This window comes from Rhyacophila brunnea, unplaced genomic scaffold (genome assembly GCF_057557595.1).
Source record: "Rhyacophila brunnea isolate RB1 unplaced genomic scaffold, BYU_Rbru_1.0 scaffold_18, whole genome shotgun sequence".
Lineage (NCBI taxonomy): Eukaryota > Metazoa > Arthropoda > Insecta > Trichoptera > Rhyacophilidae > Rhyacophila > Rhyacophila brunnea.
The window spans coordinates 18,980,149-18,997,859 of NW_028232837.1; the positions used below are offsets into that span (position 1 = coordinate 18,980,149).

The 17,711-nt window shown below is 35.1% G+C and overlaps 1 protein-coding gene and 1 long non-coding RNA gene across 3 annotated transcripts; one reads left to right on the top strand and one right to left on the bottom strand.

The window, feature by feature from the left end:
* Positions 1 to 13,640: 13,640 nt before the first annotated feature.
* LOC147073284 (uncharacterized) lies at positions 13,641 to 15,461 on the top strand. The gene is made up of 3 exons (XR_015070450.1): positions 13,641 to 13,742; positions 13,857 to 13,925; positions 15,277 to 15,461. It is a non-coding gene; the product is annotated as an uncharacterized LOC147073284 (long non-coding RNA).
* Positions 14,671 to 17,327, bottom strand: LOC147073285 (histone H2A-like). 2 transcript variants are annotated; one of them, XR_015070449.1, is made up of 4 exons: positions 16,892 to 17,327; positions 16,390 to 16,636; positions 15,095 to 16,286; positions 14,671 to 14,993 (listed from the first exon to the last, which is right to left on the bottom strand). XR_015070449.1 is itself a non-coding variant. In XM_085945185.1 (3 exons), the coding sequence occupies exon 3, from the start codon at positions 16,015 to 16,017 to the stop codon at positions 15,847 to 15,849; it is 171 nt and encodes a 56-aa protein (XP_085801311.1). In that variant the 5' UTR covers positions 16,018 to 16,286; positions 16,390 to 16,636; positions 16,892 to 17,327; the 3' UTR covers positions 14,671 to 15,846. The 2 variants fall into 2 exon arrangements, 1 of the variants encoding a protein (XP_085801311.1); XM_085945185.1 differs by having other exon boundaries at positions 14,671 to 16,286.
* Positions 17,328 to 17,711: the final 384 nt, after the last annotated feature.

The following is a 17,711-nucleotide window of genomic DNA, read 5'->3' on the forward strand; positions in this document are numbered from 1 at the left end:
GGCGTACCTTTCGACTTTAATCCAGATGGGGCGAATTGATACACCCCTGTTACAGGCGGGCTTCTCCCGGTGTAAAATAATCATTTAGTAGCTATAAGTCGAAACGTAACCCTGACCTCTAGAAACGGCTTCATAAAACATCTAATCTGATTCCTTGCTCAACCACGTAAGTATTTTTTATTCATAGGTAAAGGCCTTCGTCCGGTGTGTGAAAATCGCATATTGGGAGGAGGTGTAATTAAGATAAATTTAATTTAATTTAAAAAGTAAAAATGATGATGGATGAAAGAGATAATTTTAAGACTAAATATAAGGATTCAAAAATAATAAATTTTGCCGCACTTGCCGGCTACGTCGAAATATCTGCGCGCCTGCGCCGAGGTGGTCCTCGTGATTCGTCAAATCAAAATCATGCGATAAAATTTGGCCAATCACGAGAGTCCTTTTTGTAGAATGGCGTGGGTACGCGAAGTTTGAAAAAGAAAAAAAAAGGTTAGTAAGCGTCCCTTTTCCAATTGGATAGGACCTGCGACTATAATCGTAAAAACCCAGATATAAATTTGTGAAACTAAAAATCATAAGAAAATATAAGACCACGTCACGAACACGAAAGACCGAGTTTTATTTATACTCCAACCGTTTAATTTTTTTTTTTTGTGAATCCGGGGTTCGATGGACACCTGAGCTAGCCGCTGGAACCCCGGGTATCTCACTACCAGTACTCACGTATGGCTGCAAGACGTGGACCCTCAACACGAGAGATGTCCAAAGGCTAAGAGTCGCACAGCGAGGTATGGAGAGGTGTATGTTGGGCATCACGCGAAAGGACCGTAAGAGAAACGAATGGGTTAGGAAGCAGACAGGAGTACGCGATGTAATAGATGTTGCCAAACAGCTGAAATGTAGATGGGCGGGGCACATTGCTCGCCGAAAGTACGGCCGCTGGACAAATGCCGTCATCCAGTGGTACCCAAGGGGCACGAAATAGCCACAGGGTCGCCCTAAAAGCCGCTGGAAATACGTGGCAGCGAACGACACAGGACTGAGAGAGTTGGAAGAAGCTTGGGGGGGCCTTCATCCAGCAGTGAATTGACCCCGGCTGATGATGATGATGATGATAATATATCTTGTTAGTAATGTATCCATACAAGAGATTTATTAGATATTGGAGTTATGAAAGGATGATAAAAAATTCTGTATAAAAAATGGTGCGGCATTTTGGCGCTGCCTAGGGGTGGCATTTTGTCTAGGGAAGTCACTGTAATATATTGGTGTCAGTGGTTTTGTTTATAATAATTTATTACCTATGCTGTATTCTACACCTGGCAGCCATACGAGACGAAAAATATGTATATGCGTTGTTTATTAATTTTATTGCGTTCTGGCTGAAAATTAGTACTAGTTATATTAAAATTAATCTATCATCTATCGGTCGAGTGAACGATTCGTTCAGAGACTGTTTAATAGCATTTAGTTTAATTTTTGGTTATATTGGCAAAAGTTTCGTTGTATACTGCAGTCGGCTTGGTGTCCGTCGTCGCCTTGACTTGGATCAGGATGACGCTGTATGTGGCCACAGCGCCTACCAACGACAGTATGAAGGAGAAGTCGAACGGGAAGCAGTTGCTCGCCGTGATGAACACTTCGCGTGCCGAAAGAAGATGAGAAAAGTTCTCCACTAGTTCCTCCTGCTTAGAATCTGAAAATTGAGTAATTCAATTAATTAGTAAAGAGAGAATAATTAGTCTTAGCAGTTTGACGCTGTGAATGGCAGACACATGTAATAAAGAAGTCTATTTAATCTGGTGAAAGACCCAAGCATGTACACGAGGAGAGATGGGGTTCGGGTCCGGACCCCACCGGGAAGACAAATACAAATTATTTAGGTGAAGAGAATAGAATTCTTCTACTCCTCCTTCCTACAGGACCTTCTGACTTAAGATCGTGACCCAGATGATTTGGCAGTCGAACGGCTTTCTAAAAGGGTCCCCCACTTCTCCCAGCATTCTATGGCACGCAAGACCCATAGAAGTTGTCAGAGGAAGAGCCGTGACAGTCATGACACTCATGAATAAAATTTATGCAATCAACTGTTATTAGATATTTTGTCCATCTAAGATAGGTAGATAATAGATATATTATAACAAAAAGGAACACTGGCTAATTTTTCTATTTCGAGCGCTGTGGACATGTATAGAGAGTCTGACAATCCAAAAGGTTGCAGGACGACAGGCCAAACATGTTTTGGCTAGATGAAGCTAGCAATAAGTAGGTACAATATAATAAATATATATATAAACAGAAACGGCAATGTCATAACAAGGAGTCTGCGACCGGGGCAGCCTCCCCTCGAGTAGGGCGCAGAAGTGGGTTTCGTTGAATGTGCAAGAATAAAAATCAATGGAAAATTTCATCTAATGCCCAAATTATGGAGCTTCTTATGATTATGATAAAAGTAATGTTTTCTTGTAAAAAATCGCCTGTGGTTCAAATCTTTTTCATATTTATTATATAATACTAAATAGCTCAAAGTAGCATTTATTCGCAGACATGCTACTTTGGCCTGTTAAGACATTTTAAGTTCCGCATACTATCTCGCCGAACTAAAAACACTCCTTACAAGACACTTGAAAAGCCAGTGCTCACAGTGGAAACCTGGACATTAACTCTGCGAAATGAACGAGCCCTGAACATCTTTGAAAGAAAAATTCTCCGCCATATATATGGACCGATCAGTGACGGCACCAATTGGAGGAGAAGATATAATGATGAGCTTTACGGGCTGTACGAAGATTGCAGCGCAATTCAATCAATTAAGATTGGGAGACTGCGATGGCTAGGTCATGTGCACCGTATGAAAGACAATGAACCGGCAAAGAGAGTGATGTCCAGCAATCCAATAGGACGTAGAAGAAGAGGCAGGCCAAAGATTCGGTGGTTGGATGGAGCTGCCAGTGACTGCCGTATTCTGGGGGTACCGAATTGGAAAGCGGCCACACTGGATAGGGACAGGTGGATGGAGCTGTTGGAGGAGGCCAGGACCCACGCTGGGTTGTCGCGCCCCTGATGACGATGAATACTAAATAGCTCAGTCTGGGGGGACATGCTCGTCGAAGGTCAAAATTGAGTTTTTATTGTATTTTCAAACCATGATCCTGGACACTCCTTAAACGCTGTAGATAATCTATTCATATAATTTTGAAGCCTTATTATCCTTTATAGTAAGTTATTTTAAACATTTGATGACTGCATAAAGTATTTTTGTTACATAAAATAGTATTCTTTTAAACCTCTCGCTCTAATGTTTTAGAATATAGTCATATTTCGGTACATAACTGTGCAGTGGTGTTAAGATTTTTTACGTTTAATAATTTTTAAACGAATTTATGAAACCATTAGTATAATTTATTACGAGATAATTTTTGTAAAATATTCACGATAAAAAATTATATTGATAATCTCTGTGATCCAAAATTTGACAAGAATTAGGCATTTTATTATTCAAAAAATCGGCAAGATTAACACATTTGAAGATGAATTGAAGTTTCATAAATGCGTTTAAAAATTAATAAACGTAAAAAATCTTAACACCACTGCACAGTCATGTACCGAAATATGACTATATTCTAAAACATTAGAGCGAGAGGTTTAAAAGAATACTATTTTATGTAACAAAAATACTTTATGCAGTCATCAAATATTTAAAATAACTATAAAGGATAATAAGGCTTCAAAATTATATAAATAGATTATCTACAACGTTTAAGGAGTGTCCAGGATCATGGTTTGAAAATACAATAAAAACTCAATTTTGACCTACGACGAGCACGTGGGCCGTTAATTATAGTTAGAAATTTCACTATTTTCCGATTTTTTTTTTTAAACGGTACATGTTCAAACACGCGCGTTAACATCATTTTACTCCCTACTTCAATTATAGTTTGTCAATTTATGGCTACGGCCGTATGTTGTAGCTTAACCACTGGGGAATGCCAAAAGAAATGGCGTATTTCAAAAAAACACTACCTTATTCTTAGGTCAATAATTATTATAAAGCAATCATTATTCGTAGAATATTTATCACATTTGAATGGTCAATGACATAGCTTATAATTAGTATCTTTAGAATTATCTTCAAATGTGTTAATCTTGCCCATTTTTTGAATAATAAAATGCCTAATTCTTGTCAAATTTGGGATCACAGATTATCAATATAATTTTTATCGTAAATATTTCACTATAATAATGTCGACATAAATTATACTAATGGTTTTATAAATGTGTTTAAAAATTAATATATGTAAAAAATCTTAACACCACTGCACATGTATGTACTGAAATATGACTATATTCTAAAACATTAGAGCGAGAGGTTTAAAAGAATACTATTTTACGTAATAAAAATACTTTATGCAGTCATCAAATGTTTAAAATAAATATAAAGGATAATAAGGATTCAAAAACATAAAAAAAATTATCTACAACGATTAAGGAATGTCCAGGATCATGCTTTGAAAAATGCAATAAAAGCTCCATTTTGACCTACGCTGAGCATGTCCCCCCTTAATATTTAATAAATACTTTAATACCGTATATTAGTCATTAAATTTGTATTATTTAAATCGGTGAATGACGAAGAGATTAGACTCCTCACCAGACACCATCACACTAATTAGTGAGTATATAATATGTATAGGTTGATTGTACGTCTGCATATGTAGCTACTGTTACACCCATGATTATTGGGCCTCTCCCGATTGTCTAAATTACGTAATTATTAGGTATAACCATGTCACCTGACCTCTAGTCAACAATGGGCGTACGTACGTCCAAAATTCCTTGATTAACTGTCAAAATATTCAACATGTACTTAGCACGTAAGAATTGTATCTAATTATAATAATAGTCATGGGCCCCACATCCCGAGGCGGGGCCCCAGGCTAGGATCTTTGGCGGGCCCCCCTACCTATCGCTAAGGATAAAGGTAGTGTGACGCTCTACAGTACCGTTTTCCAAACGGTGTACGAGGTAAAATTAATGTGTATATTTAGTGACTTTTTGTATATTTGAATACATCCATTTGAATTATGAAGGTGTCGAGTATCGATACACAATTAAAAATTGTTTTGTACAATCACATATTTTTAAATAATAACACTATCGAAGGAAAATAGCGCCGCGGGTGACTTTTTTTGCTATTAAAGCAAATTTGTGATGTGTCATTTATCTGGTCGATTCGCCACGCCGGGCCCCTCCTGAGCCCGGGCCCCTAGGCTAGAGCCCTGTCAGACCCCCCCTTGTGGGGGCCATGATAATAGTATGTCAGAGAAGAATGTGATTTTCCGAATAAAAGAGACGAAAGCCAAAGGAATTTAATAATAAGGAGTATATAAGGGAAGGATGGCAACACGGTTCGATAGAAAAAAGTCAGTCGAGGGTCGCCATTTTTAAAGAGTGAGCATTGGCCCTCACAACTCGGGAGTAGAAAAACAAATACAAATCGAGCATGGAATTGAAAAATGGGATACGGAGTGAAAGGCCATAGATTAACAGTTGTGAACGATAATGATTATTAATAACGAAACTAAAATTAAGAGCATAAAATATTTTGAAGTGTAACTAACATGGGTAATCTAAAAATATAAATCGACCAAAATAAAACGAGTTTCATGTAATATTTAATCTTACCATGAAACAGATAGCAATTTAATTATTTTTTTTGTGAATCCCGGGTCCTACCAACATCCTGAGCCAGCCAAAGGATCCGGGATATATCAGTACCTACATAAAAGTTTTGTATTATGCAAGGGGCGCATTTTTCGTTACTGCCCCGGGCGCTAAAATACCTTACTACGCTCCTGAGAAAAGGTTCAATAATTTACCCAATTCTGAGTTGATATTCAATTTATCCACGTAGTCACTAGTTTTGGCAGCTTCGTTTTTTATCATTTCGCTAACCCAAGCTGCAATCGTGATGTAGACAGCATTTGGTGCTGACCATCCAATGACGTAGAGAATAGTATGGTTGCTCTGAAAAATACACAGGTATGCACAAAATCATCATTAACCACTAATATTAAATTGTTTACTTACCGGTTTTTGTTATAGCCTCATATTGTCTCCCCAAAAGCAAAAGGGCACATGTGCAATTTTGACGGTTTTGAGTTATGAATGCAGTTTTCTTCGTAATTTTTTTCTCTACATTATGGGCAAAACGGCATTTGTGAAGCAAAACCCATGAATTCACAATTGAGCAAAGAAAATAAAGGTTACTTGTGTATTTGTAAACTGATCTTCATTTAATGTATAGGAAAAAGGTAACATGTACACGATTTTAGGAACTATGTGCAATGTTTACAAAAATAATATAGGAAAAGGGTAACAAGTGTAATTATTTAAAAGTGAGTAAGGGCCTTTGTACAAAAAAAATAATTTCGTTGCAGAAAAAGGGCACTTGTGAAAAATTTAAAAACATGTTGGCAGCGGATAAAGAGGCCCAAATAAATATGTTGGAAGATCACAATAAGCGTTAATTGGACGCTCGCAAATCAAAATATGAAGATAAAACTATTCATAAATGCAAATAGGAAAAAGGTAACATGTGACTTAAAACCTATTAAAAATCAAAAATTGACAGATTATAAAAAAAATAAAAATTGCATTTCAATCTTGAGTAATTAGGTTACATGTGTTCCAAATTTCATTTCAAAATATTAAGTAATAACCTCTCCACGATTTTTTTCACTCCAAAAACACTTGGGTTTTTCTCAAAACTCAATTTATGCACAAGTGCCCCTTTGTTTTTTTGGGGCGACGATATATACATAGAATTACATATATTATGTATATTATTTTATTATTTTAATTTCATCGGTAGCTATTTATAATATAATTTTGTAGTATTATCTGGTGACGATTTTAAGTGGACTGTATGGAGGAAGGTTTTGATACTGGGGGAGGGTGGTTACACAGGGTTTCAGTCCAGGCACTAACCTTCGATGTTGAGATGGCTGGAGTGCTGGCGCTGGTTCAGTGTTCACGCACTCGCACAACCAGTACGATCACTCTAACAGTTACACTTAACTTGTTACAGATGGGTGGATAATGAGTTTATGATTGTTTATGCGTTGGTCGAACCGTAACTAGTAATTGAATTCCTGCTTTGATGACGGTATGGCAGTCAAACTAGTGCAAGTCTTGACGCTTTCATGGTATATAGATAACTACCGTTTTGCAAACACGGTTGAACAGTCACTCGTTAATTGATTAAAGGCCTTAATGACAATAATGAGTGTTGTAGGTAGGGTGGAAATATGGGATGGGATTTACGCCACGATAATTGCCGCCAACATTATCCTATGTAGGTACCTACCTTCTATGTTTTAGTTGAATTAAACCTAAATATAATGGCGATAAATGCAGTCTAATTAAAATTGAACATATTATTATCCTGTCGCCTTTAAATTAATGGCATTATTAGTATGTCGTACTAGGCCAGTGACGCCCCTAGACAAAATGTAGCCGCTTACCATTTAGTCTAAAATTGTATGTAAAGGCATTTCTTATTCAAGTAAGTAACTACTTTACTTCATTATGTACCTATTCTAATGTATCTTAATCCGCATCTTAAAGATTCTAATTTCTAATAATAATTTTTAAGTTAAGTTTTTAGAAATATGTATATAATAGCTATTTAATAAAATAACATGTAGGTACTAGAAGTATTATAAAAAAGAGATAAATAAATTATTAAAAATATATATCTTACGTCTTCCTTTAGTAGTTCTTCAAACATAATAATTCCATTGACAGTTGATAGAATGTATAAGAACGTTTGAGTTGATGTCAAAAGTAACTGAAATTAATAACAAACGAATTATATACTTATGTACCTATAATTTTTAATAAAGAATATGTGAAGCACCTAGTTTCAAAAGCCCCTAAAACGATTTTAGGTACCTAGTTTTGTCATATCTATTAAATCTGTGAACTGTATGTATTTATTTTGATAATTTGAACATTCTAATCTAAAGAGTATTTTGGCTTTCATTTTAGGGATATTTGAAAAGCACACCTAACCATTTTAGCGGGACGGTTTTTGGCGTTTTTTAAAGTTCAATCTTTGGCCATCATATAGGTAACTAACAAAAATATCCATCTAAATATGTAAGTACATATCTAACTCAAAAATGTTCAAAAACCGTTAGGGGCTTTTGAAACTAGGCGCTTCATGTTGTAAGTCTGTATAATGTATTTACTAACATAACTTATTATTCAATTGACAATGATGTTCGATATATTAGTTATTTTTGATTTTTTTTTATTATAATTTTGTTATAACATAACTTAGGAAAAAATACAAGAAACACCATTCGATTTCGTCCTCCTTCATTGCCGATGAGTGAATTCCAATACAACGATTCCATCCCCTTCACTAATTTCCACCACCCATTACCACCGCTATACTCAAGGCCTGAACAAAAACGATGCATGAGTGCGAGTGAGAAAGTATTCGGCACCCTTACGATCTCTGAGACACGCGCTAGAGTAAGATAAAAGGTCTACACATGTGTTGGTTAGTTTCCAACAATGTCGCTGGCAAATCGTGGTGAAACGCTTCAGAAAGCATCCATAACCGCGAGCTCGTGTTGCTACAATTGCATTTTTTTGTGGTAAACATAAAGTCAGTGGTAAATATTTTTAGTTAATTAAGTAGAAAAGATGGTTCTGTGTGTTGTCTTAAAATGTGGTAGCAGTACTGATAAGCAAGAAGATGGTATTACGTTTCATAGGTAAGTTGATACATGTTCGTGATAATTTATTTGTATATTATTATATATTTTAGTATCAAGTGACCTAGTGTTTTTTTCGAAATAACTTTAATTATGCATATCTTTATCGAATGGTTGCATTTTCACCGCTTAACAATACTATATAATGTAAAAAAATAGAAAATTATATTTTAATGCTGAACGTCTAGTGCGAGCACTTTGGGCGAGCACTAGCGAAATGATTATTCATAGGCGTCCGCAAAAAGTGGGTATGTGGTTAAAATTGAAGTAACAAAAAACTGAAAGTAAAGATTACCTATAGTAGGCAATCATTTTATTGTTTTGCTAAAGAAATGGAATTTAGTATACATGTTGAAAAACGCCCGAGGAATAATCGATTTAGTGCCCTGTTTGTTAACATTTTTGCTTCGTGATTTCCTAAATGTAATTGGTTTATGAATGTTATTGTAATGTTGCTCCCTAATGGATTACAGGTTCCCAAAATATGAACCAAAAAGGCAGAATTGGATAAATCAAATACATCGTGTCAATCCTATGGTCATTACGCGCCGTGTGCGTCTTCCGCGTCCAAAGTATTATAGCCAACAATTTAATGAGAAGAATGAATAAGAACTGTTTTATATTCATCAACATCCTTTTAATTTCAGATGTTAATTTTTAAGATTCTTAAAACTGCTTGTAAATGTTTATCAGTGATGTTTGATTGTAAAGAGTTTGTATTGATAATCATCCTAATTGAAATTGTTTGTTCACATAATTATATAAGTTGATCTAGAAATGACCAACATTGTTCGATCAGAATCTTTATTTAAGTTGTTCTAATTTGTCCGAATTAAGAGTGTTGTAAAATTTGCAGATATCTTCTCGACGGTGCAATTTATGTATTTATAAAATTTTATTTTTAACAAAGCGTTAAATGTAGAAAAAAGTATTTTTTTTCAAAAATACGATTAAAACTCGCGGGTCCCGCAGAAAAACTTGGCGGGCCGCTTGCCCAGACCTCTGTTCTATATAATCCAAATATTATAATTTGTATAGGTTTTTTTTGCACGTCCTTCAACTTGTGTTTTAATAATCTGAATTTTTCAAAGTGATTTTCTTTGATCCATATTTTGTATTCGATTCGCTATTGTGCATGTCTATTTATATACTCTGTAGGTATATATTTTTAGATGATGTGATTTCATACCTTTGAATTATTGATACTTGTAAATTAATATGATAATTTGTCAGTTTAAGATTGATTATACTCATGTACCTACTTAGTTATTTACTTTGTTAATTTTAATGTAAGTACCATATTATTATGATAATTAAATAATATTACATTTTGAAGTTTCTGTATTTATTATATTGAAGATAGCCACCAATGAACATCAATGAATATTAATAATATTCCGTTTCTCCCGCACGCCTATGGTCTCGAACGTTTGTATTCGTATATGTCCACTCACTCACACAACCAAACACACGGCAAGCAGCTTCACGTACCAAGGCAATGTGAAGCGTCTATCTGTATCTATTGTCTAAGGCTATACTAGTTTTGTCGCTATCTTTCCGGATGTTTCCCTATGTGGGTTACAGTATAAAGACCTTTACACACGAAACGATAAACCGTATCGATTTATAACTGTACAGTTAAATCGAACTGCCATAATAATATTATAGCCCCACACGCCACATAATATAATAATATCTGCGTGGATTATCAGTTGTCATCAACTTCTCTAACTCAACGACCAATATGCCATCGGACATATTATTATCGGTTGTGGGTCTAATGTTATGTTTTAGAGAGAAGCGAGTCACGTTCTATGTGTTATAATGATTGGCTTCCAAAGAGAAAACAGTATTCACACATAAATTTAAAATTCTGTAGTTAATATTTACGCCAAAAGACTAAATTATAAGGATATATGAAGTTACATACTACATACTAAACACTTTTATCATTGGTTACTCTACTTAAAAGAAACACTGTGATGTGACAAGCCATAACTTCCCACGAGAGACTGCTCTGTAGATACATTAAGATTTTTAGCTACAAGTCGGTCCTTCGAAGATCAAATGTGTCAAACATAAGGTAATTGAACGACCAGTTCAGACTCACTAGACATGCTACGAGAAAATTGCGCAAACGCAATCAACAAAATATCTGTAGCGATTTACCATCCACATGTAGGTACTTACAATAAATCTGTACAGTTCTGACTGCACATATTAATCGCTACAATTTATCGTTACGTTTATAGGGGCCTTAATGTCACTAACTATGTATATATACGCCTCTCAGTAATAATTTTAAAATCTATAGAAAATTAATGTAAACTTTTGATACTCACAAGAAAACCATAGCAGGAGTTAATAATATAAACAACATCGGCCAGTTCGTCATACACTTTGATAAGTCTGTCCAAACTTTTTAAATCACCGTTGACGTCGTTCTTCACACTTTTTATGATTGATAACTTCGCCATATCTTCGTAGTAATAATAACTGCAATTATCCGTTGGTAAATTTGTTCTTAAGTTATTTAAGTCTTCCACGTCGATAGCATTTTTAACCAGGACTGCTAACTGCTCGTTCATCTTCCTCAAACGCGTCACAATAATCCAAGCAACTACCGAGAAATCAATCAAACCGCTGTTTATAGACATGTCTAGAAGATTGGTCCCAATCAGTCGACCGCCATCATTCCACAAATTAACTCCAAATACGAATTCGTACCCACAATGTGCAACACAAATGAAAATATAAACTAAATTGACTGCAAGTATTTTGTTCCTCATGGATTTATAATTGTTTTTGCTGAACGTTCCAAGTTGTTTGTCAATCAAAGAAAATCGTTGGAAGGCTTTCACAAAGAAGTGAGTATAGAAAAACGTGCTCAAAAGCATTGAAATGATTGATGTCACAGCACAACTGACATTTGATAGCATATCAATCAATACGACCAGTATCGCTATTGAAGATATTTCTCTGCCTTGCAGTACAGTAAAAGAATAAAAACTAAAATATAAAACCAATACTGATAATGAAATCGAGTATAATTTCGCCAAAATTCCGGCGGAACATATTCCACCATTTCGATAGGATATTTTTTGAAGTCCAAAAACTTGTTGCAGTATGTTCATTGGTCTGTAAGCATATGCCACATTACAAGCGCATTGTGCCTTAGATGAAACTTTGACTGGTTTTGGATTATTGAGTTTTTTTGGTGAAATTGAAGAATGCATTGTTTTTTTATTGTAGAAAACCTCCGAGATATTTGAACGTACTAACTGTTTCGGCGATATATTATTAAGTGTTCACAATACTAGGTATGTTTACTTTCACTTGAAAGTAAATTGTATTATAAGAAAGCTTTTGTATTGTATTGAATTGGAGTAATTGAATTCTTCAAAAGTATTTTTTTACAATGATTTTGATAGAATTAAATGTTATTCAATTTATTAATTGATTAAGGGGTATGTCATCGTTGTTTTAGTTTTAGGTATTGTATCGACTATTAACGTTTCTTTGTCAACGAAACAGACAAGCGAGGTCAATAGTTATTTCGTCCAATACTAATAACTATTTTCCGACTAAATTTCTTCAGGGTATTTCACTCCCTTAAACCCGGGAGATATTTTTTTTCTTCTAATCAGTGTTTATATTCTTTTAATAGTGCGATTTTACATTTGCGAATATCGCATGCGATTATAACGTGCGACTATCACACTGCATTCGAAGGTTTTGGAAACAAAAAACGCCAGTTTTTATTTCCTCTAAATCCTGGCAAGTCACCAAAAATATACAATTACGTTATTACAGCTAGGTATATCTTCTAAACATAGTATTCTAAAATGTTATATGCAGGGTTGTAGCAAGGTATTTTAGCGCCCGGGGCAATAACAAAAAAATGCGCCACTTATATATGCACCTACCAGTGGCGAAGACTCCATACTAGGCGATTATTTAAAGCCTACCTTCTTAAGAAAAATATTTTTTAATTGCATATTGACATTTTATATACTTAATCACTTCATTATTTTATGTTACATAAAAATAATTTATTTTGCCAACGAGAGATGTCGTATATGTAGGAATGTATTACAGTATTACACAGTTTACAAAACAACTGCAAAGGTACTCGTATTAAAAAATATACCACAGCGCGCCGTAAATAAATAATAAACGCCGCGACGTCAGACGTAAATAAATCTCCGATTACGTGTGAAATAATTCTGAATTTTTTTCGTATGGACTTTACGTCTCGTAACCTCAGCAAGTCTGCTGATTTGTACGAAATAAGGTAAGCTCCTATCGCAGAGCCTAAAACATTCGCGCATAATAATGTTGTCACGACTGCGCACTTTGTCCAAAATCATTATAATAAGATAATTAAAAAAATAATTTCAACGGCGTTTAATCGAATATTAATAAATAAGTATAGATTGTTTTTATAAATAAAAATAAATTTTATCTAATGATTTTTGATGGGTGTACATGTTTTGAAAAATACGTGATTTAAACACATCGCTCATTTTTATGTCGTCAATGAGTTTTTGAAGTTTCATTGAATTAGTGTGTCGTTGTCATTTACTAGTGTGTACCTATTCATTATTAGTAAATATCGTACTATTCTCGTAAGTATACCTGACAAGTGTGCTCTTTTTATCAGATCTCCACAGCCTACCTCTTTCCAAAATTCACCCTTCGCCACTGGCACCTACTATAAAACTTTGCATATACATACTAAGTCCATATGACGTGTTCGGCTATCATTTTTCAACATATTTAATAATCAATAATATAAATGTTTCAATAACTAATAATCTCTTCTTGGTCGTGCACTCGTGGGTGAGAAACGTAACCAAACTTAACCTACAATTTTGCCAGTCATGTCAATTGCATAAAATATAGATAATATACGTAAAGTCAATTGTCAATCGGACAAAGATTTTGACGGTAAGAATATATAATTTAAATATTACAATGTTGTTTGTGTGTATGGAACAGTAGGTATATTATTTTGTTTGGGATTATTATGCAACTATAGTACAAAACTTTTTTATATTCCAGCACGTAAAATATCAAGGCGTCATCCTGTGGAAGAAGCCGAGAGCACACCATTGCAACCCCGGCCTAGAGGTAATAGTTAAATATTGTTTGTTTCATATTTGTTTATATAAAAAATATTGAAGAAAACCTTGGTGTAGGAAAATGATTGAAAAAATACCGCAAACATACAGCTTGTCTTATATTTTTTCCATCAATGTTGCCGGCCATGAATAGGGATGTTTCCAACCTTTTATTGGAGAATAACCAGACGAAAGTACTATTATAATACATTCATTATATAATATCTATATATTTTAACTATATCAAAATAGCATTCACCTAGACTAGGTCATCATGACCGATTGACTGCATTCATACTTGCTTTACACTAATATAATATTATGTATGCAGTATGTAAACAAACAATATTTATTTAGTAAGTAAGTAGTACATACGCCTGCCATATCTATACTTAATACATGTGGCCCTCGACTTTCACACGTAATTAGTTCCTCAGAAAGTGTACATTAAAATATTATTTATTTATCAATGGGTGTAATAAAGTTAACGGGTGTTTCTTTAGAAACTTGTTATATATATATAAATAGTCGAATACCACCCTTTTATATATTTGAGAAGGTGACAGGGAACGGAGGAGAGAGTAGCAACTGCGTGGTAGATTACAGTTTTTGCATTATCAACAAGAATCTACATTGTAAGAAATGTACGAAATAACGAATTATTTTAAAGTCGAGGGCCACCCTACTACGATATCAAAAGAGAGTATTGTATCAGGAGAAATTATGTATATGTGTTGTAAAAAAAATAATCCAAGTATAAAACCATTACTAACAATTTTTATTAATCTTAATATAATACAATATAATTATTATATATAAAAGTATAAAACAGAATAAGTACATAATAGTATGTGCATTATGATAAATTTGGCATATTTCAGTCATTTGTCGATAATATATTGGATAAAAGGTTAGTTATTTATTACGCCGCATTTATTTAATTAATTATTGGCACCAAAATATCTGTTGACAATTCTCTGTTGAGCAGAATACGCCTGCCTTATCCTATTGGCATTCCAAGTGTCAGTATATACAAATTCAGATGGGACAGGGTCATCTACAAGTTAGATTCGGTATCCTGTAAAAAAAGAGATTTGTTAGCACAATACATTACATACTCAATCCAATGTCACATCTATTTAAGTACCTATTGTTTTCATTTACTTGAACTTAAATTACCTAAATTCTTGTATCACGTTGTGCAGAATACAATATGCATATATTTTTTTTATTTTTGTTGCTTTTTGTTCGCTCGTAGGCATCTAAATTTTGTTTTAAGTACACCGTTGAGTCTCTCTACCACATTCGTTGAACAGTGGGTTTCTCAACCGCATAACCTAATTTGCCTGAAATGTTTTTAGATCAGTCAATACCAAGAAAACCAAAAGGAAACAAGAGAATAACGAAGATGACCGAGAGAGAAGACGAAAGCTGCAACCGACTACATCATCTGCTTCACGTTCGTCAGCTGAATGCAGAACTAAGATTTCAATGATCACAATCTGTTTTTTGAATATGTTTTTGATTAAATAAATTTGAAACGTTATACATTGTTGTTTCATTAAATACCCACTCATAACTATGCAAAATTTTGATTCCTTTGATGTCTACGGAATACGGGTAATTGTAAAACCAAACGAAAATGTTTGTTACTGGCAGTGCCAGTGGCGAAGGGTGGAGGTAGGCTGTTAAGATCCGCCATAAATAGTGCACACTAAACTTTAAGTTAAAACTCTTTCGTTATGCAATCGTTCCATTTCCAATTTGACCAGTGATTCGTTAAATAATAAATATCATCTCATAAGCAACAATAACGACCTCGACACGTTCGCTACCAGTCGAATTTGAATAAAAATGGGGGCCCTGAAAAGGGCCTTTTGTACGACGATAGATGGATTATTGCATGTAATCATAGACGATAAGATTTTTTTTCACGCCTTCTCAGTCTTCTTGGGCAAGAGCACCGCCTGGATATTGGGCAGCACTCCACCCTGGGCGATGGTGACGCCGGAGAGCAGCTTGTTCAGCTCCTCGTTGCGGATGGCGAGCTGCAAATGACGAGGGATGATCCTGGTCTTCTTGTTGTCCAACATTAGCTGCATCTCCTTCGTATATCATATTATATACGTTTGAATACAGGCTAAATTATTTGGCACATACATGTGGAACGGTGTGGAATGAGTTATTGAGCGCTGAAAACGAGCCTGTCCATTAGATACTGGTATAGTGATTGTGTTAATCGTCACCAAAATAGATGTCAACAATTCGTTGACGAGTAGCATATGCCTCCCTTAATCTATTTTGATTCCGCGTCTCATTATACACGAATTCCGATAGGACAGGCTCATCAACAGGTTCTAGATTCGGTATCCTGAAAAAGAAAGAAAAAGAGATGTGTTAGCACATGACAGACTCAGTCCAATGTCACATCTATTTAAGTAATGTTTTCATGTACTTGAAACTTCAATAATTACCTATAATGTTGCATCATGTTATGCAGAATACAACACGCATATATTATCTTGGTTGCCTTCTCAGGTTTATAATGGAGGGCTCTATCCCCTCGAAGGCATCTAAATTTTGCTTTCAACACACCGTTCAGTCTCTCTATGACATTCCTTGTTGAGCAGTGGGCAGCCGTATAGCGAGTTTCAGGTGAATCTACCTCGGCACGTAGAATCGGAATGAGCATATATTTTTCTACCGCATACCCTGAATCACCTGAAATGTTTTTTGGATCAATCAATAACAAGAGGAAATGAAGAATGACGAAGGACAATGAACAATGATAATCTGTTAATTTTAATATGTTTTCTGTCGTGGTGAATGCTTAAAGATGAAGTAGGTAGGTACCTATTTACATGTGCTGTTGTCAAACTGAGTAAATGTATCTTACCCATGATGTTATCTTGCGCTGTCATAAAGTAGGGTTAAGTATAGCTACTAAATGTCGAAGTAATTTGTGATTTTAATTACCTGAATTTGGACAGGAATTCCTTTGGGTATGCCTCTCATCAACACGGAGTCCAATTTGGTCACTATTTCTTTCGACAGTCTGTATAATTGTAGAATGTAGATGGATAATAAAATTGATAAAACAATATTACGACAGTTATTTGACATCCGCGAAACGAACATTTATTAGTAATAGTATCTATGATTCTAACCATAGAATCCGTAGAACCGAACCACAAATTGTGGTTTGAAACTTTGCATATTATCTTGCATCTCAATTTTCAATATGTAAAATTGACATATTTTCTCTCGTTCTCGCAGTAGCACGGCACATCGAGGTGCCGCTAACTTTGACAGGGATATCGGTTAACTTTCTTACGCAAATGACCGCGAGAATAGCAAATGTGTTAATTTTGATAATTTTATCATAATTAGCCGTTTTAACCTTTTAACACATACGTTTGGATACGTTAGAATAGCCCCGCAGATTTGAATTTCGCACATCCTTTGAGCGACCAAACTTTCCATCCTTCTCGATCTTCCGCTTCTCTCAGGGCAGAATGGATGGTGCCCCCAGTTAGCTCTTTCACTTGGTCGCTCCAGCGCGCAGACGATCTTCCTCTGCTTTTCCTGCCCTGGTGGCCACCCAAAACTACCAGTCTCTCCAGGTTATCCGGTCCGCGCCTGATAATATGTCCAAAAAACTGCAGAATTCTTTTTTCGAGTTCGAAATTCTTTTTTCGAATTCGAATTGTCGAGAGCCGTTCCTTTATCTTCAGTCTATGGATGGTTGACTGGTTCGTTCTGTGCTCCGTCCAAGAAATACGAAGCATTCGTCACC

Coding starts and splice junctions, on each gene's coding strand:
- LOC147073285 (XM_085945185.1), bottom strand. CDS start 16,017: ATGCAGCTAATGTTGGACAACAAGAAGACCAGGATCATCCCTCGTCAT.